This window comes from Mauremys mutica, chromosome 1 (genome assembly GCF_020497125.1).
Source record: "Mauremys mutica isolate MM-2020 ecotype Southern chromosome 1, ASM2049712v1, whole genome shotgun sequence".
Lineage (NCBI taxonomy): Eukaryota > Metazoa > Chordata > Testudines > Geoemydidae > Mauremys > Mauremys mutica.
Genome location: NC_059072.1, coordinates 103,760,984 through 103,786,167, shown reverse-complemented (window position 1 = coordinate 103,786,167; position 25,184 = coordinate 103,760,984). Strand labels below are relative to the sequence as shown.

The following is a 25,184-nucleotide window of genomic DNA, read 5'->3' as shown; positions in this document are numbered from 1 at the left end:
GCCAAAAGGGGGGCATTTGAATGGACTTGTGATGTTCCTATTTTCTGAAAGCAGCATCACTTCAAAGACCCCCATGGAGCCTCAATTAAGTGTTACACACTCATACTAAATAACCCTTTAAGTCACCAGGAAAATGTTCTTGTCTTTTTTTAACTCAAATGTTTGTCTTCCTTTTGGCCATCAGAGGATTAGCATATTTTGTGGTTTCTTTGCAACAAGTAGTCTGTCTTTAAACTTTTTTCAGATAAGGTGGTTGAAAGGCAAGTTTCCCATTTCATTTGTAAGAGAAATTTAACCTTCCATTTAAGCGAGTCAGTTTCCTTGTCCTCTTTGTTCTTAAAGCCTCTCTCATCCTGAAGCTAGCGCTTTTGTAGAATGTAGAATTCAGCATATATAGAATTATAGTGTGGGGGAAGCCCAGTGCTTTATTGGTGGTATGTAACTTCTGCACCTCTTTCTTCAACCAGGTGGATTAAGGCCACTATCTTCCAAGCTTCTAATCAAGATCTTCCTGAAATAAAAGTGTTCACTAGGGATACAACTACTTCATAGACAGAACTTGTAGGGTAGCTACTCAAGGGTCCCATTCACAAGACAAAGCATACATGCTTTATATTCAAAGGCCTCACTGGATGAACAGAATCCAAGGCTTTCATGGATGTTCTCCCATGAAAACACTTGATACAACAACGCCAAAGTATACATTTTCAACCTGTTTGGCTTGAAATGTCATCACATTAACACCTCATATGTTTGCACTCCAACTGTTGGAGGGGAGTGCTATTGCACTAGAGGAGGAGAAGATCTCTTGTCTGCCTCCAAGACCCGAAGAAAGCAGAAAAGTCAAACAGTTCCAAGATGGAGTAATGGATTCCAGTCCAAAGAAGACAGAATGGAGATGTGGAAATTAACCAACTTCTCATTCTAACCCAGGGATCTGCAACCCGCGGCTCCGGAGCCGCATGCGGCTCTTCAGCCTCCTTGTTGTGGCTCCCTTCGGCCTTGACAAAAGAAAAAAAAAAAGAAAAAAAAGAACGGTTATTTATTTATTTAAGTTTTATTTATATATTATTTTATTTTTGTTTATTTTGTTGCACAGTTATCTTGGAGTTCAAGGTGATACTTTAACATCGAATTTTTAAAATTTTTATAATTTGTCAATTAAAATATGCGTCACATCCACGTCTATAGCCCTCGCCTTTACCTGCAGGCGGCTTCTTGAGTGTGCGACCCCCGCAGTAAGCTAACCATGAATACAACCCAAAAAAGAAAAATCTCAGAAGAAAATAGAGAATTTAATTCTGCATGGATAGATTCCTTTGCCTTCACTGCCAACGACGCTGGCTTACCTGTGTGCTTGATATGTAGCGAGAAATTAGCAAACAACAAAAAATGTAACGTTGAAAGACATTTTCAAAACAAGCACTCAGCATTTTCTGAAAAGTACCCAACTGAAGATGGGCGAAAGAGAGCGATTTCGGAACTACTACGGAAAGTTGAGCAGAGCAAACATACTTTCAAGAAGTGGATCAACTCTCCAAACTCAACTACAGCTGCTAGTTTTGTGGCAGCTCATGAGATCGTAAGGAGGGGGAAGCCGTTCACAGGCGGAGAATACATGAAAGAATCGTTCATAAAAATATCAGAGCATCTATTCTCCGAATTCAAAAACAAACAGGAAATTATTCAGAAAATTAAAGAAATGCCTCTCTCTGCAAAGACCATCAAGGACAGGACCATTAAAATGGCAACAAACATCACCAGTAAGCAAATTGATGACATCAGTTCAGCTCAAGCATATTCAATTGCCTGTGAGATGAGTCAAGTGATGTAAACGATATTGAGCAGACAGCACTGTTATGCAGATATGTGAACTCTGATGGGCCACAGGAAGAACTGATTGAACTCATACCGCTAAAGGGCCAAACGCGGGGACAGGACATTTGTGAGGCTGTTTTGAGTTGTCTAAAAGCCAAAGGAATAAACACCACTCATCTGGTGTCAGTGTCTACTGATGGTGCAACCAGTATGAGAGGAGCACAGAAGGGCTTTGTGAATTTACTTCAAAAGTCGCTGGATCGAGAGCTGATGACGTTTCACTGCATCTTGCACCAAGAAGCACTGTGCGCTCAAACATTCCCCCCAGAATGTGTGGAAGTGATGAACCTCGTTATTAAGACAGTGAACAAAATAATTGCAAATGGGTTAAACCACCGACAGTTTTGTTCATGGTTAGATGAAGTCGAGAGCGCATATTTGGATCTCCTGCTGCACAACAGAGTTCGGTGGCTGTCAAGGGGAGACGTGCTGAAACGCTTCGCTGCTTGTCTGGAACATGTGAAAACCTTCTTGGAAAGCAAACGCCTCAGCTATCCTGAACTGGGAGACCTCGATTGGCTGGAAAAGTTTTATTTTATGGTGGATATGACAAGTCATTTAAACACGCTGAATAAAAATCTCCAGGGAAAGGGAAGCACGGCCCTGCAGTTGCTGGAGGATGTTCTGGTGTTTGAGCGCAAGATGACAGTGTTTGCCAGAGATGTACAGAGAGGTACGCTCTCTCACTTCCCCTCCCTGAGAGAGTTCAAAGAAGAGAACAATCACATAAATTGTGATTATTTACACCGTGCAATTATGGCAATGCAAGCTGCATTTGGAGAAAGATTCAGCGAGTTCAGAAAGGAAAAAAACACTCTGTCCTTCCCTGTCACACCGCTGGACATCGACCCATCCCTGCTGAACATATCCGCATTCACAGGGATAAGTCAGCCCGATCTTGAAATTGAACTGGCCGACATAGCGGATAAAGACTTATGGGTGTCCAAGTTCAAAAGCCTGACAGCGGATCTCGAAGAAGTCGCCCATCATAAGGCCACTCTCGCTAAAGAGCACAAATGGAATGATATTGAAAACCTCCCCAAACCCGACAAACTTGTTTTTGAAACATGGAGTGCCCGACACGTATATGAACATGAAAAAGTATGCATTTGGAGTCCTGTCCATCTTTGGCTCAACATACTTATGCGAGCAAGTTTTCTCGAGCATGAACTTCATAAAGTCCAAATATCGCTCCCGCCTCACAAATGAGAGCCTACAGTCCTGTGTGAAGATCAAAGTCACATCTTACAGCCCCGACATAGGGAAGATCAGCATCGAGCTTCAGAAACAGAAGTCACATTAAACAGGTGAGAACACTAGCATTTAATAGGCTATTATTATTCAGAAAAAAACATTTATTTCAGACCCGGAGCTGATGTAGTTTTTTATTGTATGTTCAGGTGCTTCGGTTGATTGCTGGCCGGGAAAGAAACCCGAAGACGATGAGAGCACACTGAAATGGACTTGTCAAAAAACGTTCCTAATTTTATGTTTACTTTTTTAAAACTGCTAAGCTACAACTATATGTTTTTTTATATTAAAGTGGGCTACGTTTTATTTTAATTTTACACAAATACGGGAAGGACTCAAAAAGGCCTGCATAGTTCAGTGTTTAATTTATTTCAAAGTAGGCCTACACATGCACACTGCACTTCTGTTTGTTGTATTCTGTTGTTGTAACAGGTAACATTAAAAAAAGATTAAAACTTTTAAAAGTTTATAAGCAGTGTTATGTTTTGCGGCTCCAGACTATTTTTCTTTAGTGGCAAAATGGCTCTTTTGATAGTAAAGGTTGCCGACCCCTGTTCTAACCCAAGCAAATAAAGATTGTTTCAACTTGCTAATAGAAATTTTAATCCTGTTTTATTCTGCAGAGGCAGTTGGTGTGAACAGTCAGCGGCCTGTTTTCTGCCCTTACCACAAAAAGGAACAGTTGAAGCTCTATTGCGAGACCTGTGACAAACTTACATGTCGGGATTGCCAGTTACTGGAACACAAAGAGCACAGGTACCAAAGTAAATTACGTATTTTTATACAACTAGTTGCTGATGCCTTATGAAAGATGTTGAACTAATTCTGAATTGGTTGCAGTACTAGCCTAGGTTATATTGTTGAGCAGGGCTCCTGCTAAAATGGAAATTATTTTTTAACAAAAAGACCCATGAAGAAACTGAAGTTAACTAACTGAAAGGTCTTGCTAAAGAAAGTCTGTGGTAAAGTTGAAAATAGAATCTCTTGATCTTCCAGCTTCTGACCCTGTGTGAGCCTTCCATTAGTGGCAGTATAATTGCAGTAGAATCTCAGATTTACGAAAACCTCAGGAATGGTGGTTGTTCGTAACTCTGAACAAAACGTTATGGCTGTTCTTTCAAACGTTTACAACTGAACATTGACTTAATGCAACTTTGAAACTTTACTGTGCAGAAGAAAAATGCTGCTTTCCCTTTATTTTTTTTTTAGTAGTTTACGTTTAACATAGTACTGTACTGTATTTGCTTTTTTTTGTCTCTGCTGCTGCCTGATTGCATACTTCTGGTTCCAAATGAGGTGTGTGGTTGACTGGTCAGTTTGTAACTCTGGTGCTCATAACTCTGAGGTTCTACTATAGATGGAAATCTTTGCTATGTAGTTTTTGAAACTGAGAGCACTTAAAAGCACCGGGGCTATATTATGTAACTATATGGTCAAACATAACTCTGTTTGCTGTTGAACAGGATGGTTGTTTAAGAGGACCTTACCAAACCTTTCAGAAAGGGGAAATGTTCATTTCTCTCTGAAGAGCATTTATCAGAGGAAATCTAAAATGTCATTTTAATGGCTCTCACAAAAACTAATACTCTTCATTTCTATGAAGAAAATAATTACACCAGAAAAATACCTTAAAAATCAGACACATTTGCCTTTTATGGGCTTCCTTGGTGTTAAACTCCATCTTTTAGCAGTGTTTTTAACTGGAGTGATGATTCTGTTGGAGTGCAGTCTATTTTTAGTAAGTATAGTTCAAACCTCTTTCTCATATTTAAATAGTTCATTAAGTCACTGATTATTGCAGGTACCAGTTTATAGAAGAAGCTTTTCAGAACCAGAAAGTGATCATTGATACACTAATCAGCAAGCTAATGGAGAAGACTAAGTACATAAAATATACAGGGAAGCAGATCCAAAACAGGTATGTACCATGTTACTAAATAATATTGACATACACTGAACATAAGAATATTACCTAACTCACCAAGGCTTTCAAATTAAAGTATTCCTAAATGGATTTTGTACAATGTCTGCATTGTTTGATGCTTCCAAAAAGAAATAATTTCCAAAATGTTTTCAGTAGTGAAATATGAAATTCTTACGTTTTCAGTTGGTTATAGTAATCCTTGTGGTATTTGTTAACTTAAACTTGATATTGGTTACATAACTATTCTCTTTAGCCTGTAAACTTCCAGGACAACAGGAGGGCAAGCTCAGCCAAGCAGGCTGTTACTGCAATTGCCTTCTAAAAATTTCCTATCTCTTCCCTGCCCACCCCCATTTTTAGTTTTTCATGATATGTATCTCTCCTATAAATGAGATGTTATGGTTCAGGTTTTTGTAAATAAATGCATGTGACAGATTTACTTGAAGATCATTTGTGGAATAACAATATGATCAGGGTTCATACCTGACACTTGCAAGCCAAAGGCATAACCACGGTTGCAACAGTACATATCAAAGTGGGTCCTAGCAAGTACCTCCACAGCACTATTCAGATGCTGTACCCTAGGAATGTAAGTCCAATCTTCCCCCTGGTTTTAGCTGTTGGGAGATGGAGAAGCTTCACTGTTATGCTTGTTCTCTCCCCCTTCTCTTTCACCACCTCTTGGATGCTGGATGCAAACCACAGTCTGTCTCCCTTCCTCCATCCATCCCCTTGCTCCTGGATGGCAGGAGAAAAGTAATACTCTTCTCCTCCCACATGGAATCCAAGTGCCTTTCTCTCCTTCCTAACTTCTTCTACCTGGTGTTCTTAAGCACCTGTACCAGGTACTCAGCACTGCCTGATACACATGCATAAGGTAGTGAAAAGTGTTCCTTGCTCTCTCTCATTCACCCCACCAAAGAGAGGGTTGAATGAGCAGCATATTGATTGTGTCAGCAGTGTAGTAGCAATATTCACATTGCTAGATAGGGCTACAAGCAGTGCTCAAGCAGTAATACGACTCACCATTGGCAAGTGTATTGTTTCAAGCTGTGCATTAAAAACAATAAACATAAATGCAAAGGCTGCTACATTGCTGGATATCTTCTTTCTGGAGAAACTTTCTATATTGGGGGAAAAAATGAGATCTTGAATTCCTGTGACGACATATGGAGACTTTTGTATTCCCTGCCAGAAAGGCTTAGGAGAATATTAAAATCAAGACTATTTCAACCATTCATTTTTAGCAATAAAATTCCCTTGCTTATGTAAGTGTCCTACTTTTCTAGTTCATATAATTAGAATTTCTCAGATTTACACCAAGGTCAGATGCATTCCTAAATCTGTGTTTTATTTTTTTTAAACTAACTCAGCCTGATAATTTTCCTGGGTAATGGCAACATCTTATCCAATATATACTACTGGATGCATGTGAGCAGGAATCCATTGCATTCTGTGCAACAAATAAGTCATTTCATTTGTTCAGTCAGGATGAGCTTTGGTGGCAGTTTCTTAAGGACACTGTGCTAAAAATTTCTAAATATTTATTTTTTACTTACAGAATCCTTGAAGCGAATCAGAATCAAAAGCAGGTGGAACAGGATATTAAAGTTGCCATATTTACACTGATGGTAGAAATAAATAAAAAGGGGAAAGCTTTGCTACATCAGTTAGAGGTAAATTCACTTCTAAGATTATAAGTAACAGTCATCTTGTAAGTGCTTTTACAGGGGCTTTAAATGATGATCCATCAAAATTCAAACCCAGCAAAAACTGTTTTTCAGCATGAGTTACATGTTGGTACCCCTTAATGAGGAAATTTCAAATGGGGCCAAGCGGAGAAATATTTCAGACAATAGCAGTTTCCTTTGCCAATAACTTTGAATTCCTGTTTGCCTTTAGTTTTCGTGAATCAGGGCTGCCCTCCCTCATAATCAAGCAAAAGAAGCTGGGCTGTGCAGTGAAGTCACAGATCTGTGTATGATGCAGGAAAACTGCAGTTGATATACCACAAATTCAGCTGTCCAACTTCATTGTAATAACAAGTAGGAGAGGATAGTCTGTGAGGGAATCCTATCTAAACACTACTATAGAGTAAAAACCCATAGAAACTTCTTTCTGTCACTAAAGAAAGAAGATGGAAATCTGAATACATACAGTGGGCTGATCTCTTGAGTAAGAATGTACCAAATTTAGTCACGTTTCAGAGTATATAATCACTCTTTAAATCTCTTCTGAAAAATGAGGTGAAACCATTTGATATTTTTGAGGATTATCATGTTTATTGATTAGCAAGTGAGAGCTAATACATTTTCTGCTGTAAATTGAAAATTTCACTGGAAGTGCTTTGCTCCTTTCAGAGTCTATCAAAAGACCATCGGATTAAGCTTCTGCAGCAACAACAGGAAGTGGCAAGTCTTTCTAAACAGCTGGAACATGTCATGAATTTTTCCAAGTGGGCAGTTTCCAGTGGCAGCAGCACAGCATTATTGTACAGCAAACGCCTGGTAAGGCTAGGAAAGACAGTATTCCTTAGTTGCTAAGGGGCCATAGTTAAGTCAAACAAGTGAATTTTCTGTGTCTTAAGTAAAGTCAAGGAATTAATCTTGTTGATTACTTCAGTATATTGCAGCACAAGTGTGTAATATACATTTTTTTTTCCCTACAACAGCACAAATTGAGGAGGATGTTAAAACTTTGACTTCTGATCCCTCCTAGATAGTCTTGAAAATTTGAATTGTTGCAAGTTTGCTACTGAGATAGGGATTGTCCCACTTCTGTGGAAGTGTATAAATCACTAATGTTAACCTTTTTAGGATGAAGCATGTCTGTGTGTATACATGCTCATACTATTAGTACAACTTTTTCAGGTCAAGGATGAGGTGATCCAAACATAATGGATAATGTAGATATAGCTTTTTAATGTAAAATTAACATGTTGGCTCCCCCACAGTCAGTATAACCTTCCATTGAAAGGTTCTAAGACCTTGTCTTCAGATTTGCAAGTATGTATTATGTACCTAATGGACTGAAGTAGTGATGCTATAGGCTGGTATATACTAAAGCCACACTTTTTTTTCATTTTAAAACAGAAACCAAGGCCTAAAGATACAAAGGTCCTGCTACATTACAAGTACAATTGTGATTTTTAAAAAAAAAATTAGAGACATGGGCATGTATACAATTGCAGATAAATGGAATTGTTATAGCCACACACTGTCTTTTCTGCTATCACAATTGTTTGCTCATCCACACCTACCAGGCTTCCTAACCATGATTGTATCAGTGCATTCTGGGCAACTATCCCATCATGCCTCAGCAAGACACAGAGGGAGACTTTCAAAGCACAAAGGGAGTTAAGTGCCCAGCTCCTGCCAAAGGCAAAGACATTTGGAAGTTGGATGCCTGGCTGTTCTGTGCTCTTTGAAATCTGCTCCAGAGGGCATACACCTGTACAGAGCCACATGTGAGGCTGTGCACTGTGGGATATCTTACCACATAGAGCTGGGAAGGAGCATAACATAGCCAACTAAATTACACAGCAACAAAGAGTCCTGTGGCACCTTAAAGACTAACCGATGTATTGGAGCATAAGCTTTCGTGGGTGAATACCCACTTCGTCTGACGTGGATCTTTTTACAGATCCAGACTAACAGGCTATCCCTCTGATAAATTACACAGATTACTGCTTGGAAGCCCTATCCACACTGCAGAAAAAGGAATGGGCTGAGCAGTTTGCAGGAAGACATCCATGTGCCAACCTAGACTTCTGGCATGAGCAACACACTGTTAGCTACTGTGAATAATTGCAGTAACTAACAGTTTTAGTCACGTAATGAATAGATAAAAACCATATGTAGAGCCAGGTATGCCATAGGCAGTTTAAAAACTCTCAAGTGAACATGAACTGAAATTGAAGCAATCCTGGGATGTTAGTACCCCAGCTACTGCTGGTGTCCCCAGGAATCTTGCATTGCCTACATTCAAATTGGTAGTGATTACAGCTTTAAACATTCCCACATCCCCTTTTAAAATATATATTTTGTCATGCATTTTCACACTGGTTAGGTATTCTAGAACTGACCTACCTAAAGATTAGGAAAACTACAAGTAAATAAGGAACTCTATGAAAACATTTATATAGTGGGTAATTCATGTCAATACAAGTAGGGAAATTAATTTAACCAAATGGTATGAGATTAAGAGGCATCTTCAGTAGATTTTTCGGGAAAAGTTTTGAGAGGAATTGGGATTAGGAGGAATCCAAAAAGAATAGGTGTGTTGAGTTGGCTAGCTTTTGCCTGTCTGAAATTCTGTATTATGGTATAATTAGTACTTGGATTAATGCGTCAGCCCTTGCTTGTGTTTTCTTGGGCCTTTTCCCCCCACATTTTTCCTTCCTAATGAAACCTGAATTTTTAATTGTCTGACCTGAAGTATTCTACTCTTATAATATTTTCTCTCCGATTGTAAACATAATCTAATCCTTGAAACTAAGGGCTTAGAAAAGCTGTTAGATATTAGAACATTTCAGAGAATTCTTATACATTAATTGATTTCTTTATTGAGGGGAGGGAGGATAGAAAATTTTATTCTGAGATAACATCCTTTCTAATGAGAATAGTAAGATCTGACAGAAATAACTACATATCTCTACAGTTGGAAAAACATAATTTCTTTTATACTGTAGGTAATGAGTGTTGAAAATTACTTTTTTTTGTGGTGGGGGGGAGAGAGTGGGAAGCTGAAAATCCATGCTTTTAGTTGGTTGCACAAACTTATGTTCTTTTCACTCCAATTCAAGGCATTTTGCTCAGATAATAAATATAAACCCTGTTATTGTCTTGTGGGAAAATAGTACAAGTTAATCACGGTTTTTTCCTAGAAGAAAAAAATGTGTTTTGTACAAGGTGTTTTCCTGTTCTAGATTACATATCGTCTACGGTATCTCCTTCGAGCAAGGTGTGATGCTTCTCCAGTGACTAACACCACTGTCCAGTTTCACTGTGATCCTAGCTTCTGGGCTCAAAATATTTTCAATCTAGGTATGATGTGACTCCTGCTTATTTTATCAACTTCTTTGTAAACTGGTGGTATCACTAAAAATAGTTTTTGTCAGCTCAACGGCCTCCCAGATATATAATTGAGCGTATTTCTCATGTGTTCTTTAATACATCTTCTACCAGTGGACAGAAATTACTCTAAAGCGCGTGTCTGATCTGACTCCATATTGGATGCTGTTCCAGGTAGTAAAGCTAGATAGGCAGTGCCTAACTAGTTTTACTAACTGAGGTGGGGAGATGAGAAGGAAAAAAACTACAATGGGAAACTGCAATGAAACTGCATTGGGTACAGAAAGCAGTCTTTTGAGCAATAGTTTTCTGTTGGAGTTGGGTGCTTTTTTCCTAGCTCTGTAGATTTTGCTTACTGTCCTTCTTGGCATACTGTTAACAGATGTGAACTCATAGAGCAAGCAAAGATTGACCATCCCCACTGTACCGTGTTCTCTAGGCAGGCTGGATTCATACCTTCAGACTGGCATTTGCATTTTTTCTTCTATCTAGTGGCTAGGTTTCTGCTTGTACACAAAACTCCTTATCATAGGATGAATAGCCTGTTCAGTATGATTGACTAAATATACGTGCTCAGTCTAACGAAGACATGCAGCATAGGAACTGCCCTGCTAGGAACAGGAATTAGAGGCTAAAAAGTCTCTATCTTGAGGAATTTGATAATTGTCAAGCCTCCCTTGTTTTCAATATCTGCAGGGTTTTTTTGTCAGTGTCTCCATCTTTCTGTTGGAGAGTGATTTTGGATGTACCTGTCAGGCATTTTGGCCTTTGGTCAAAAAGTGCAACCAGCTTTGCATTAGGGCCTGACCAATTTCATGGCTGTGGAATCAACCCTTCTCTATGAAATCTGATCTCCCCTGCTGCTGGGAGTCCAGGGCTCCTAGCTGCTAGTTCAGACACGCTGAGGAGGGACAGGAGTTGTCCTTCCCCCTGCATGGCTGCTCTTCGTGGGGAGATCAGACTCACCTCCAGAGACAGTGCAGAAATGAGGGTGGCCACAGCAGCCCGGGAGCTGGGCTCCTGGCTTTTCTTCCACCTTCTCCCCCTCTTCCTCCCCCCATCCCAGCTCTGGGTACCAAGCTTGGGGCTTGCACCCCCAGCGACTCCTCCCAGGCTGGGGCCTTCTGCTCTTGGTGGCTGCAGCTGGGACAGTCTGGGGTCTGGCTTCTGTCCCTCATCTCACGATTCCTGCTGCAGCTCGGGGCATCCTCCCCCCGGTGGTTCCTGGGGCTGGGGGCTTCCACTCCTGCTGGCTGCAGCCAGGGCAGCCTGGGCTCGGGATTTCCATCTCCCAGGGCTCCTGCTGGGGCTCAGGGTGACTAGATTGGGGCTTCTGCACTGGGGCTTCTTCTGGGGCACCCATTTTTCCGGGGTGGGAGGCTCAAATTGACTGGGGGCCCCGCCTTAATCTGTCACTGGCCTCGACTGGCAGCTAGGAGCCCCTGCTGGGATGCTCCTAGCAGCATGTGGGAGAGCCTCTCCACCTCCGAGAACCTCCTCTAACTGCAGGAAGCTCGGAGGCTGCTGCCTAGGCAGCACAGAAGTGAGACTGGCAATCTTGGGACCCTTCCTCTCCCCCTGCCCTCCTCCGGCACAACAATTTTGCAACCCCCCTACGATACCATTTGGGTTATAACACCCTGCAATTTCAGATGTAAACATATGAAATCATGAAATTGACCAATTTAAAAACCCTCTGGCCATGAAATTAATGAGAATAGACTGAATTTGGTAGGACCCTAGTTATAACAAAAAGGTGGGGAAATGTTGGCATAAGAGGATCTTGTCATGACAGCACTTTCTCACAGGTACTGGATAACTATTCGATTCTTTTTTAAGTGATTGCATATGTCCATTCCACTTCAGGTATGTGGGCACTCAATGTATTAGCATCTGGGATTTTTCCCTTAGTGGTACTTGTTGGGGCGGTGCATGCTGCTGCTTCTGTCTCATACTGCTGTGTGATGATGTAAAGGGCAAAGCTGTCGCTGACCTCCCTCAGTTCCTTCTTAGTGCTGTGACGGTTGTCGGAGTACTTTATCTTGTTGCTGCAAGTGTTTCCCTTCCTTAGTATTGTATATAGTGGGTACTTGTTTAATAGTTTGCCTTAGCAGAATTTTTTGCTATTAAGTTTCCTTGTCCTGGGATACTTATTAGTATGCTCTTCGGTTCCCACCACTGGGGTATTAGGGCCTGGTGTTGAGGCATGCCTCAGTCCCTGGGCTTCAGGCCTTGTGATGCATGCAAGAAATCAGTGCCAGGCAGTGACTCTCACTTCAGGTGCCACACATCAGAGACTGATGCCAAATGTGCAGGGACTTTAAGCCCAGAATTAAGAAGTACAGGGAGGTCAGACTAAAGCACGTTATGGAGGCAGCCTTCCACCCACCCTGGGAGTATCCCCATTCAGAGCATGCACCAAGTGAGCCTCCTTCAGTTAGGAATGGTTGCCTGTCTTAGAGTCTCAATGCAGATCTTCTCTGGTACTGAAGAGGAGGCACTGTAAGCTGGCATCGAGGGACTCAGCGCCCAGGAGATTAAGATCTCTGGCACTGAAGTCCAGCAAAAAAGCTGGGAAGGAGAGTAGTGTGTGCTTGATGCAGAGGCACTCCCCATGGCAAATAGCGCATCAGGCAGGATCGTTGACTGATGCTGATTGCAGCCTTGTTGAGACTGACCTCTAAGGTGATACCATCAAGAGACTGTCCCAGTGCCAACAATACTTCAGGTATATGATGTGGCACACGATCTGCTGAGTCTCTCAGTACCAGTGTCACCGGCAGTTTAGGAAACATCTCAACAGAATCTTCTAAAAAGTGTGACTTCCTCCCTAGACATGCAGGTGGAGGTAGTTCAGGAGAACTCACACAGAGTGGTTGATACCGTGGGATCTGTGGAGCTTCTTAAGTGGCAGTCTGCATAAACAAGGCTATTCTGGAGTTCACTAAAGTGTTATGGCAAACTCCATCTTCCATGCCTCCTACAGCTAAAAGGACGGAGAAGAAGGATTATGTGCCCTCATAGGGGTTTGTACATTTTTGTTTCTTTTCATACCTGGAGTCTTTGGTGGCTTCAGTTTCTAATCAGATGTGTAAAAATACATTTGACAGCAGGATTATACCTCCGGATTGCTAATCAGCATGTATTGCTGGGATGTTATAACTTCTCCCTCTGGGACAATATTTTAAAAATAATGGACAAGTTGCAAGGGGAGACCAGGCAAGAGTTTCCCACTATGGTTAGTGAGGGAAAGATGATGGCCAAGACCTTGCTTCAGGCCATATTGGATGCTGCGGATTCTGATGACCGAGCCAGGGCATTGGTTGGTACAATAATTAAATGATTGTGGCTCCAGGCATCAGGTCCTCCTCAAAAGGGCCAACAAACCATTCAAGATCTCCCCTTTGAGGAACTATAACTATTTGCACAGCAGATCGATGACAGGCTTCATAGCCTGAAACAGACTCTAGGGCTATGCACAAGTCTATGGATATTTACGCTCTTCTCCCAAAGAAGCAGTGGTTCTATCCACAGTAGCCTCATCATTATGCTTTCTGTATGCCTCACCATCAGGACCTGGCCTATAAAGAAATAGAGAAGTTAGAGGATAATACCTCTGCCTACTCCTTTCTTTCTTCTGCTATACATTTGTCCAGACAGGATAAGAATACCATGCAGTCATTTTGACATTCTGGTTGAGGACAGCTTACCAGTTTTCAGTTTGCCAGCTTCTCCTACCCCTGTTTTCTTCCAACAGACTATCCCACTTCCTAAGTGCTTGGACCCATATTTCTACAGCTCAGTGGGTTTTACGCATGATGGAATTGTGATACGCTCTTCAGTTTATTTCTACACCACCACCACCACCTCTGTCCCTCATCCCTTTTCAGGGACCATTCTCCCAAAGGTCATCTCCGAGGTACAGTCTCTCCTCTTGTTGGGAGCCATAGAAGAAGTTCCTCTTCTGCACAAAGATAAAGGGGTTTTAGTCTCGTGACTTCCTAATCCCAAAAGCAAAAGGAGGTCTCAGAACTGTACTACACATGCAGGAGCTCAGTAACTATCTAAAGAAAATAAAGTTTTGCATGTTCACTCTGGCTTCCGTTATGCCCTCCCTGGATCCTGGCAACTGATGTGTTGTGCTCACCTTAAAGGACACACGTTTCCGTGTCGCAATAAATCAAAGCCACAATAAATTCCTCAGATTTATGGTTAGCCAATACCGCTGTCAGGCTGAATGTCAGGTCTGCAAACTGTCTGTGACCCCACGTGTTTTTACAAAGTGTATGGCAGTGGTGGCAGCGTTTCTGAGGAAATCAGAAGTTCAAGTAAACAACAAGGAGTCTGGTGGCACTTTAAAGACTAACAGATTTATTTGGGCATAAGCTTTCGTGGGTAAAAAAAAACCTCACTTCTTCAGATGCATGAAGTGAAAATTACAGACGCGGGCATTATATAATGAAGTTCAAGTGTTTCTATACCTGGGTGACTGGTGGGTGAGAGGCCAATCCAAGAGCCAGGTAATATCTAGCATGACCATGATCCAAACCACCTTCAGCAGAGGATTACTGATCAAAGAGGAAAAATTAGTCCTCTCACCTGTTCATAGGTTGGAGTTTATAGGAACAGTCTTAGATTCTACGGAAAACAGGGTGTTCCTCATGCAAACAAGATTCCAGACGATGCTGGCCATTTTGTTAGACGTGAAGGCCTATCCTACCACAACAGTTCAAAATTGCCTCAGACTTCGGGGGTGTATGGCCTCATGTATTTACATGGTTCAGTTGGCCAGGCTTCATCTCAGGAAGCTGCAGAGCTGTCTGAGCTTGATATGTTCTCCAATTCGTCATCCAGTGATCATGGTGGTTTGAATGGCCACCTGGATCTTAGCCTCTTTGGACTGGTGGACTGAATGTGTGTGCGTGCTTGTTACTTTTGTTCCCCCAGAACCTATTTTGACTTTGGTTATGGACACTTCCGCCCTAGGTTTTGACAGTCCACCTGGGTTCTCTGAAAACTCAAGGGCTATGGCTTGGCCAGGATTAGTTCACTACATAAATGTAAGCCATTGAGAGCCATTCATCTAGCTTACCAGACTTTTCTTCCCCATATCAAGGGAAGGAATTTACTAGGACTTACGGACAATACAGTGGTCAAGTTCTATGTGAACAGATAGGAAGGGACTTGATTGGCACTTCTTTGCCAAGAGCCAGTGCTGCTTTGGGACTTTTGTATCAACATCTCCATCCACTTCCCTCCTTCCGGGTGTCCAGAACAGTCTGGTGGACCAATTGAGCAGGCATTTCACCAGTCACTGAGTGGTGTCTCCAGCCAGGTATTGTCAGGTTCATTTTCCAAGTGTGGGAGTTCCCCATATAGACCTGTTTGCAACATGCACCAATAGAAAGTGCCATCTGTTTTGTTCACAGGCAGGTCACAGTCTAGGATCTGACGCACTCTATTCTGTTACCCTGGACAGACAATCTCATGTATTCATATCTTCAGGTTCTGCTCCTGCCCAGGATGGTGTTTAAAAATCAAACTGGAACATGCTCGAGTGAAACTCACAGCACTGATATGGCCTGTCCAGTCTTGTTTTTTCCACTCTGCTGAGCATCTCAAGCAGGTCTCCATTGACATTACCACCAGACCTAGACTTGATTTCACAAGGCAGTGGTTGCCTCTTCCATCCCAGTGTGGAAGTCCTTCACCTTACAGCATTGAAACTCCCTGGGTAACCCCTCAAGAGGAGATCTGTTCAAAGGAAGTACAAAACATCCTCTTGAATAGTAGAAGGCTTTCTACTAAAGATGTTTATCTATCAAAATGCATGAGATTCTCCATTTGTTCTCAGCAAAAAGGGGTTTCTCCAATCTGGGCTCCAATACAACATACACCAGACTGTTTGTTATATCTGAAACAACAAGGTCTTGCTGTTGGTGAACCCTCGTGGAACCTAGCAGCTATCTTGGCTTTCTGCCCTCTGACTGGTAATCATTCTTTTCTCCAGCATCATGTCAGTCAGGCTTTCAAAGAGTCTGGAAAGGTTTTATACCCAAGTAAAGAATCCTATTCCTCCTTGGGACTTAACCTAATGTTAGTAAAACTAATGGCTACCTGTTTGTTGCTCCATCTCTTAATGAAGGTAGTCTTTTTGGTCGTAATTACCTCAGTGAGGTAACTGGCCAGTAGGTGAACTGAGAGTTCTAGTATTTGATCCACTGCATACAGTCCTCTACAAGGACAAAATAGACCTATGCCTTCATCCGAAGTGGTTTCTCACATCCATATCAGTCACTTAGGCAAGGAAGTTGGGAAGCTGCTAAGTCTCATGCTAAGGAGGAGGAGAGACTCTACCTATTGGATGTTAGGAGAGCATTAGCATTCTACTTGGACAGAACTAAATTGCTTTGGTTGTCCTCACAGCTATTTGTGGCACTCATGGAGAGGATGAAGGGCCTTTTAGTCTCCTTTCAGAACCTTGCCATGGATTTCCTCCTGCATACATTTGTGTGATGTCTTGGCCAATGTAACTCTGCCAGATAGGGTGCTGGCACGTTCAGTGAGATCTCACGTGGCCTATGCAGTGTTTCTATACTGGACGTTTGTAGTGCTGCAGCTTGGTCATCAGTACATACTTCTGTTTCTCATTACACCATCTCCCAACAGTCTAGAGATGATGCCAGATTTGGACATGTCCTACAATAATTCAGGTAGACTCCAGTGCATCTCCAGATTGAACTGCTTGTCACCTGAAGTGGAATGGCCATGTGTAATCACTCAAAGAAAACAGTTATTAATTTGTTCTGTAACTATTTGAGACTTGTTGGACATGTCCATTCCATTACTTGGGGGTCAATAGGACAGCGGCTCCACCCTTTATACCAACACACAGCTAATGCACTGGACACCCATCCACCTGAAGTGGCACAGATGTGTGCAACACATTTTGAAGAACAGTCATTACGGAACAAGTTAGTAACTGTTTTTTCTTTCTCTGCCTGTACCTATCTTTGGGAAAGAGATCGCAAAAGGGGTGTATCTGTATTTTTCCTCAGGGTGAACACTCCAGCCGTGTGTGTGTGAGAGAATAGGTATAAAAGAAACTGTTTTTCTTTATTTCCAGGAAACCTTCCTTTCCTTCCTTCTGATATGCCTTTCAGTTGTTGGGTTCTGCTCCCTTAAAGTCTGAGAGATACTGAAATGGAAACAGGAATTCCATGTGGGAGCCTGTGTGTTTCAGGCTATTAGAATGGTTTCATGAATAATAATGATTTAGTACTGGCCCTTTTGGAGTGTCTCCATGGTTTATTACACAGTTTCAGAAGTTGAAGCCTCCAGGGGTTAAAGCTTCAGAGTCAAGGTTGATCAGGGAACATTTTTTCCCCATAGACCATGTCTTGTAATAGTTTTTGTATGTTGAAGAAACTCAGGCCTGAAGTTGTGTTGACTACAATACTAGCTAGACTCTTTACTGACAGTGAGATAATATCTAAAGGCTAACTGGGTGTTACTAAATAGCTTAGTGATTGGATGCTGTTTAGAATATATCTAAGAAAATGAAATAGCAGCATTTTAAAGTATCTCAGTTTAAATTAAGCTGCCAATGTGATATGGCCGTAAAAAAAAAAGCTAATGCGGTTTTAGGATGCATCGGGCAAGGTATTTCCAACAAAGATAAGGAGGTGTTAGTACCGTTATATAAGGCACTGGTGAGACCTCATCTGGAATACTGTGTGCAGTTCTGGTCTCCCATGTTTAAGAAGGATGAATTCAAACTGGAACAGGTTCAGAGACGGGCTACTAGGATGATCCGAGGAATGGAAAACCTGTCTTATGAAAGGAGACTGAAAGAGCTTGGCTTGTTTAGCCTAACCAAAAGAAGGTTGAGACGGGATATGATTGCTCTTTATAAATATATCAGAGGGATTAATATTAGGGAGGGAGAGGAATTATTTAAGCTTAGTAACAATGTGGACACAAGAACAAATGGATATAAACTGGACACTAGGAAGTTCAGACTTGAAATTAGACAAAGGTTTCTAACCATTAGAGGAGTGAAGTTCTGGAACAGCCTTCCAAGGGGATTAGTGGGGGCAAAAGACATATCTGGCTTTAAGACTAAGCTTGATAAATTTATGGAGGGGATGGTATGATGGTATGGAGGGGATAGCCTGATTTTGGCAATTAATTTGGCAATTGATCTTTGATTATCAGCAGGTAAGTATGCCCATTGGTCTGTGATGGGATGTTAGATGGGGTGGGATCTGAGTTACTACAGAGAATTCTTTCCTGGGTGCTGGCTGGTGAGTCTTGCCCACATGCTCAGGGTTTAACTGATCGCCATATTTGGGGTCGGGAAGGAATTTTCCTCCAGGGCAGATTGGCAGAGGCCCTGGAGGTTTTTCGCCTTCCTCTGCAGCATGGGGCATGGGTCACTTTCTGGAGGATTCTCTGCAGCTTGAGGTCTTCAAACCGCAATTTGGGGACTTTGATAACTCAGACATAGGCTAGGGGTTTGTTATAGAAGTGGATGGGTGGGATTCTGTGGCCTGCATTGTTCAGGAGGTCAGACTAGATGATCATAATGGTCCCTTCTGACCTTAAAGTCTATGAGTCTATAACCCATAATTTTCAGTGTAATGGACGGGCCCTCATTGTTATTGATAGCACAATAATGCACGCAGTTCTGCCGCCACTGACACTGATTCTGGAAAAAATTGTTTACCCATCCTTTAAACTGCAATTAGGAATGGTGGTCTGATGGCATAAAAAGAGGGAAATTATGAAAACCTGCATATCTCCAAAGAGTAAGGTGAACATTAAAACTTATATTTTTATTTTTTACCAGGTTCTCTGGTAATTGAAGATAAAGAAACCCCACCACACATGCCCAAGAGCCCTGTGATGGAACCAAATTTACAGCCACAAAGTGGCTTACCTTCAAACCAACTGTCTAAGTTCCCAACACAGATCAGTTTAGCTCAACTACGACTCCAGCACATGCAGCAGCAGGTCATGGCTCAGAGGCAGCAGGCTCAACGCAGGGTAGGCCCAGTGGGTCTACCAAACCCAAGAATTCTAGGTCCCATGCAGCACACTCCTACTTCTCATCAGGTAAACTATCATTGTTCCAGAGAGAAGACATGTCTGATTGTACTTGTTCTGACAGAATGATAACCGGGTGGCTTCTAGTGGCATTTCATTGGCGCAGCTGTCTTTAGCACATATAGTTATAAGGAAGCCCGTATTGTGTGTATTTACAGCATTTTTTCAAGATCTCAGTGCCCATATCTCAGGGACTTTCTGATAATCTCTAAGCATTGTAAAGAACTCTTATTCTTCGAGTGATGGTCCCTGTTGTATTCCGCTATGGATTACACATGCGCCTGGAGCCAGAGAATTTGAAAGCAGTGTCCATTGGTCTGCACATGCACCCTGGCTCGCCTCGTGCCTCCAAGGGGATAAAGGATGGGTTGGACCAACTGCCTCTCCAGTTCCTTCTTGCCGTTGCACGGTCCGAACGGAACCTTTATGTTTCCACAGCTTCAGCTTAGTTCTACAAAATAAAAATCATGTAGTTTGTAAATAGTGTTAACAGTTTTAATAGTTTTTACTGTTTTAGCATTTAATTAGTCTAAAAACCCCGGGGCACCAGACTATGCCCAGGACTCTAGGCTTCAAACTCTGCTTCCTGCCCATGGTCCTTCTCAGTCAGCGGCAACAACCAGTGCTGCCTGTACTGCCTTGGTTCAGCTCACTGCACCTCGCCGCAGTGTATCTGCTGATCGTTCCCCAGCCATACCCAAGAAGGACAGGAACTTTATCTCCGCAAATACCTCGTGGAGAAGGCCATGACTATTTGACCCAGACTGGGGAACTTCCTCCCATATGTAGGTCAGACTCAGCAAGGAGTGTACCTCTTGCTGCAAAGTCTGACTCTGCTTTGGGAGAATCTACCCTCGTAGTCCCCATGGAGAGATCTTGTCAGGAAGCTAGGAAGCACACTCATAAGCATGAGACTAAGTCTTCCTCTAAGTCCACTTCAAAGAAGTCTGACTTGGTTGTAAACAAGCCCACTAGCTTGTCCCATGAGGACTTAAGATGTACTAAGTCCCAGTGGCACAACAAGAGAGCCCATAAGCATTGGGCTCCATCGGTACCAAACTGTGTTCCATCAGTACCATCATCCCTGGCATGTCCCAAAACCTGGGATCCATTGGCACCAATGAATTATGATCACTGCCAACTTCAGATACCATCCTTCTCACCACTTCCAATGGTCTGGACAAGCAAAACTCCTCTCACACTGGGGAGGTAAGGATCTGTTGCCACCTCACAGGACATTTTCGCTTTCCCAGATCTGGAATCCCCTCCACCGGGCCCTTCCACTTCCAGGGAGATATTGCCTCTGGGAGAATCAACTGCTAGAAGGAGCTTATCACCCGTCCCATATGCAGAATACATCTCCCTTCCAACGGCATCAATGATACTGCCACTGGAACCAGAATCAGCCTTCTCCTTGGGAGAGTCTGAACCCTCCGATAAACTGCTTTTCCCTGGCCCTGCGTGTCCTCTACCACCTAAAAGACCCATATTGGTTTGGGCCCAACCTCCACCTCATCTAACTCTGAGCTGCTGGTACCTTATGCCATGGGGGCCCCCACGACCACCTGTCTACCCCTCCTATTGGCCATACTGGGGGGCCTTTGGACAGTATCCATTTGCAGAGTTGATCTGATTTGCTAGGGAGCCATCCCTTGCCTCCCGTCTGAGGAGACACTCCGATCTGCACCTGCATCCATCGGAGGAGGAGGAACATTATCCTTCAGAACCAGCAAGACTGATATTGTCATCCCTAGACAAAACAGTGACTCCTGTGTCCCCTTCCCTTACCCACCCACAGTGACTTTGGGCAATTCCAGGACTTTCTCCTCAGAGTTGTTGGAGAGCTTCAAATTCCTCTTGAGGAGATCCAAGACTCTAAACTCTTAAACATTCTGCACACTTTTGGGCCCAACAGAATAGCTCTACCTGTTAAGAAAGCCATACTGGAGCTAGCTAAGACAGTTTGGCACACCCCACCAGCTGTGCTCCTACCAATAGGGTAGAGAAGTATTATTACGTACTGGTCAAAGGTACAGACTTTTTGTTTTCTCACCCCTCTCTCAACTCTCTGATGGTCCATGCTGCTTCTGAAAGGGCTAGACAACAACATCCCTGGTCTACTCCTGCTGGTCCAGGGCAAATGCCTGTATCTGCTGGGAAGAAAGGTCTCATCATTTATCCTCCAGGTCAAGATAGCCAGTTACCAGGCGCTATTGGCTAAATACGATTTCCTGAACAATGCCAAGTTTGCAGAGTTCACTGACAGCCCTCCACAACAGGACAGAGCACATTTTCAAGCTCTGATAGATGAAGGCAAACTGATAGCCAGGACTGCACTCCAGTCTGCAGTCGATGCCGCTGATGCTTCCTCTAGAGCATGGGTGGCCAACCTGAGCCTGAGAAGGAGCCAAAATATACCAATGTACATTGCCAAAGAGAGACAATAATACATCAGCAGCCCCCAATCAGCTTCCACTCCCTCCCCCTCCCGCCCCGGCTCCCAGCGCCTCCTGCCCACACCGGCAGCCCCACCGATCAGTGCCTCCCCGCCCATCTCTCACCTCCTGATCAGCTGTTTTGTGCCATGCAGGAGGCTCTGGGGGGCAGGGAGAGGAGCAAGAGCATGGCAGGCTCAGGGGAGGTGGCAGGAAGGGTAGAGTGAGGGCAGGGCCTGTGGCAGAGCTAGAGGTTGAGCAGTGAGCGCCCCACTAGCACATTGGAAAGCTGGTGTCTGTAGCTCCAGCCCCGGAGTCGGTGCCTATACAACGAGCCGTATGTTAACTTCTGAAGAGCCGCATGTTGCTCCAGAGCCACAGGTTGGCCACCCCTGCTCTAGAGCTATGGCTACTGCCTTTGTCCTGCACAGGGAATCATGGTTCCCATGTGTCAGGGTTCCCTAGGGAGGTCCAGAATACTATTGAGGACCTCCCCTTTGATGAATCACACCACTTTAATCAGAAGATGGACAAGTCCCTCCATACCTGAAAGATTCCAGGGCTACCCTCTGCTCGCTGAAGATATACACACCTGCCCTTAAGAAGAAGTTTCACTGTCCAGTGGTTAAATCTAGACACGTCTCAGCATTTTTTTCCTTCAGTGGGCCTATGAACCACCACATGAGAGAGAGGTTTTGAAAGTCCTGCTTCCCTACACTCTCTTTAACAAGCTTGGCGTCTCAGTCTCAGCCACTGCCTTAACATTATTTTTGATGGGAGCTCGAGAGCCATGAAACACTTTTTCAACACCTGGAGTGTGATAACAGACAAATGGGTGCTAAATGTAATCCATTCTGGCTATCCAATTGAGTTTGCATCCCTACCTCCTCCAAAACCCTCACCACCCCTTAGGGGACCACTCTCACGAGAGTATTCTCAAAAGAGGCAACCTTGTTTCTGCAGCAAGGAGCAATAGAATGTCCCTCCTCAATACCAAGGAGAAGGGTTTTATTTGTCCTACTTCCTGATACCAAAAAGAAGGGCAGTTGGAAACCAATTCTTGACCTCCACCATCTCAACCACTTCATTTATAAACTCAGATTTTGATGGTCACATTGGCAGCAATGGGTCCATGTTTAGAAAATGGCATATAGTTCACGGATCTCCATATGAAGGATGCCTACTTTCACATAGATATTCATCCTGCCTACAGACGCTTTCTCAGATTCATGGTGGATTCTAACCATTTTCAGTATAGCGCACTCCCCTTCAGAATAGCAATTGCTCCCAGAGTCTTCATCAAGATATTCTCCGTAGTAGCAGCCCATGTCAGATGATGTGGTCTCATTGTATTCCCCTACCTCAGTGACTGGCTCCTTGCTGCCAAGTCCTTCCAGGAAGCCTATGCATCAACTTCCCTGATGCTACACATCCTCTCCTTGCTGGGAATCAGTGTAAACACAGAAAAATCTGTTCTCATTCCCATGCAATCTCTGAACTTCATCAGAACAACCTTAAATTCTATCACAACAAGAGCATACCTGCTCAAGGACAGGTTACAGACCATGAACAATATCATAGCTTACATCACAAGTAATCCTCAAGTACCAGTCAAGACATATCTGTCTCTTGTAGGTGTACAAGGCCATCTGACCTAGGTCCCCACCCTTTGCTAGACCACCTTTGTTGGCTTCAAACATGGCTGCAGTTGGTATACTCCCCAAGCTGCCATTCCATGAATCTCATGGTGACAGTTCCAGCCCAAGGTAGTGTCTTCCATGCTATGGTGGACAAATCCTCATCAGGTATGCATGGGCATCCCCTTTCTCCCTTGCTCTGTGGACAGGACCATTATTACAGGTGCATCCCTATTAGGTTGGGAGGGCCACATGGACAGTGACACACTACAAGGTGCTTGGACATCTCAAGAGCCCAGAATGCATGTCCAAATCCTGGAGATGCAAGCAATCTTGAAGGCATGAGTCTCCTTTGTTCCCTTCATCCGTATTCACTGTGTCCATATGTCAAACAACGTTACGACCATCTTCTACGTCAACAAACAGGGAGACTGATCTTGCTCCTCCCTGTGTGCAGAAGTGATCAGCCCTTGGAACTGGAGTATCAGCAATCATATCACCCTATTGGAAGCTTACTTTCTGGGGAAGCAAAATTTACTTGCAGATTCCCTTAGCAGACATTTCATCGTCAACCATAAGCAGGAGCTCCACCACTTGGTAGTGCACAATATTTTCCTTCTATGTGGAACCCCAGCCAGGGATCTGTTCACCTCCTGAAACAAACAGGAAATGCACTACATATTGCTTCAGAGGAGCCCTGGGTCGCCACTCCTAGAGTGACAGTCTGCTTCTTCCCTGGTTGGACCAGTACAGCTATATCTTCCTTCAGCTACCGTTCCTGCTACGAGTTCTACGCAAAATCCAGGAGGACAGTGCACAGCTCATCCTGATTTTCCACTTCTGGCCCAGACAGTTCTGATTTCCCAACCTCCTACATATCATCCCAACCACCACTCGTCCTCCCAATTTTCCCCAACTCCTGACCCAGTGGCAGGGCAAGAGCAAGCATTTTGATCCACACCCACTCCCCATGAGTCCTCAGTATTTGAATGGGTATCATCCTGAGAATGTTTGTTTGATATTTGGCTGGGCATCATCCCTAGAATGTTCATGCCTCACAACTGTACGAATCATCCTCTCTAATAGTAGATAGGAGTCTACTAGAAAATTCCAGCTAGCTAAATGGAAGCGCTTCTTTTCTTGAGCACACAAAAGAGGCATCCTCCCAGAGACTATTCTCTCCCAGTCATCTTGGACTGTATTCTATCTTTGAAAACATCAGATTTGTCTGTCAGCTCCTTGCGGATTTATTTGGCAACGATCCGCACATACCATCCACCTTCGCAGGGTTACTTGGTCTTCCCACATTCACTGATCAGTAGATTCTGGAAAGGCCTAATGAGAACCTTCCCATCTATTCAGAAATCTGCTCCCCAGTGGGACCTAAACCTTGTTCTCTCTGTACTCACACGGCTCCACTTTGAGCCTTTAGCTACTTGCTTCATGTCCCTTCTTTCCATAATGGTTGCTTTCCTTGTAGCCATCACCTCAGTGAGAAGGGTTGATGAACTTGGAGCGGTGATGACAGATCGTCCATACACAAATTCCATAAGGATAAGGTTTATTTGTGTCTATACCCCAAATACCCCCTGAAGTAGCTTAGGAATTTAACCTTAACCAATCCATTCAGTTACCTGTGATCTTCCCAAAACTACATGCTTCCACAGAGGAATAAAGACTCCACTCCCTCAGTGTTTGGCGAGCCTTGGCTTTTTACGTATAGAGAACAAAACCAGTCAACCAATCAGACTGTTTGTCGCTATAGAAAATAGAATCAGAGGGCATGTCATCTCCACCCAGAGAATCTCCAAATAGATTTCTGGCTGCATTCTACTCTCAGCTTTCTAACCTTGTTCCACCAGAGCATAAGCAACAACCA

The 25,184-nt window shown here is 43.3% G+C and overlaps 1 protein-coding gene and 1 long non-coding RNA gene across 6 annotated transcripts in view; one reads left to right on the top strand and one right to left on the bottom strand.

Moving 5' to 3' along the window:
- Window positions 1–25,184, top strand: part of TRIM24 (tripartite motif containing 24) — a 133,338-nt gene that overhangs the window by 73,369 nt on the left and 34,785 nt on the right. For all 5 annotated transcript variants that reach the window (XM_044988786.1, XM_044988794.1, XM_044988779.1 and 2 more), the window contains exons 4-9: window positions 3,753–3,885; window positions 4,931–5,047; window positions 6,615–6,729; window positions 7,414–7,560; window positions 9,981–10,098; window positions 18,977–19,242. In XM_044988786.1, the coding sequence (XP_044844721.1) occupies window positions 3,753–3,885; window positions 4,931–5,047; window positions 6,615–6,729; window positions 7,414–7,560; window positions 9,981–10,098; window positions 18,977–19,242 (896 nt within the window). The remainder of the gene's footprint in view (window positions 1–3,752; window positions 3,886–4,930; window positions 5,048–6,614; window positions 6,730–7,413; window positions 7,561–9,980; window positions 10,099–18,976; window positions 19,243–25,184) is intronic.
- On the bottom strand, window positions 18,998–25,179 carry LOC123350310. The gene is made up of 3 exons (XR_006573745.1): window positions 24,940–25,179; window positions 21,287–21,386; window positions 18,998–19,684 (listed from the first exon to the last, which is right to left on the bottom strand). It is a non-coding gene; the product is annotated as an uncharacterized LOC123350310 (long non-coding RNA).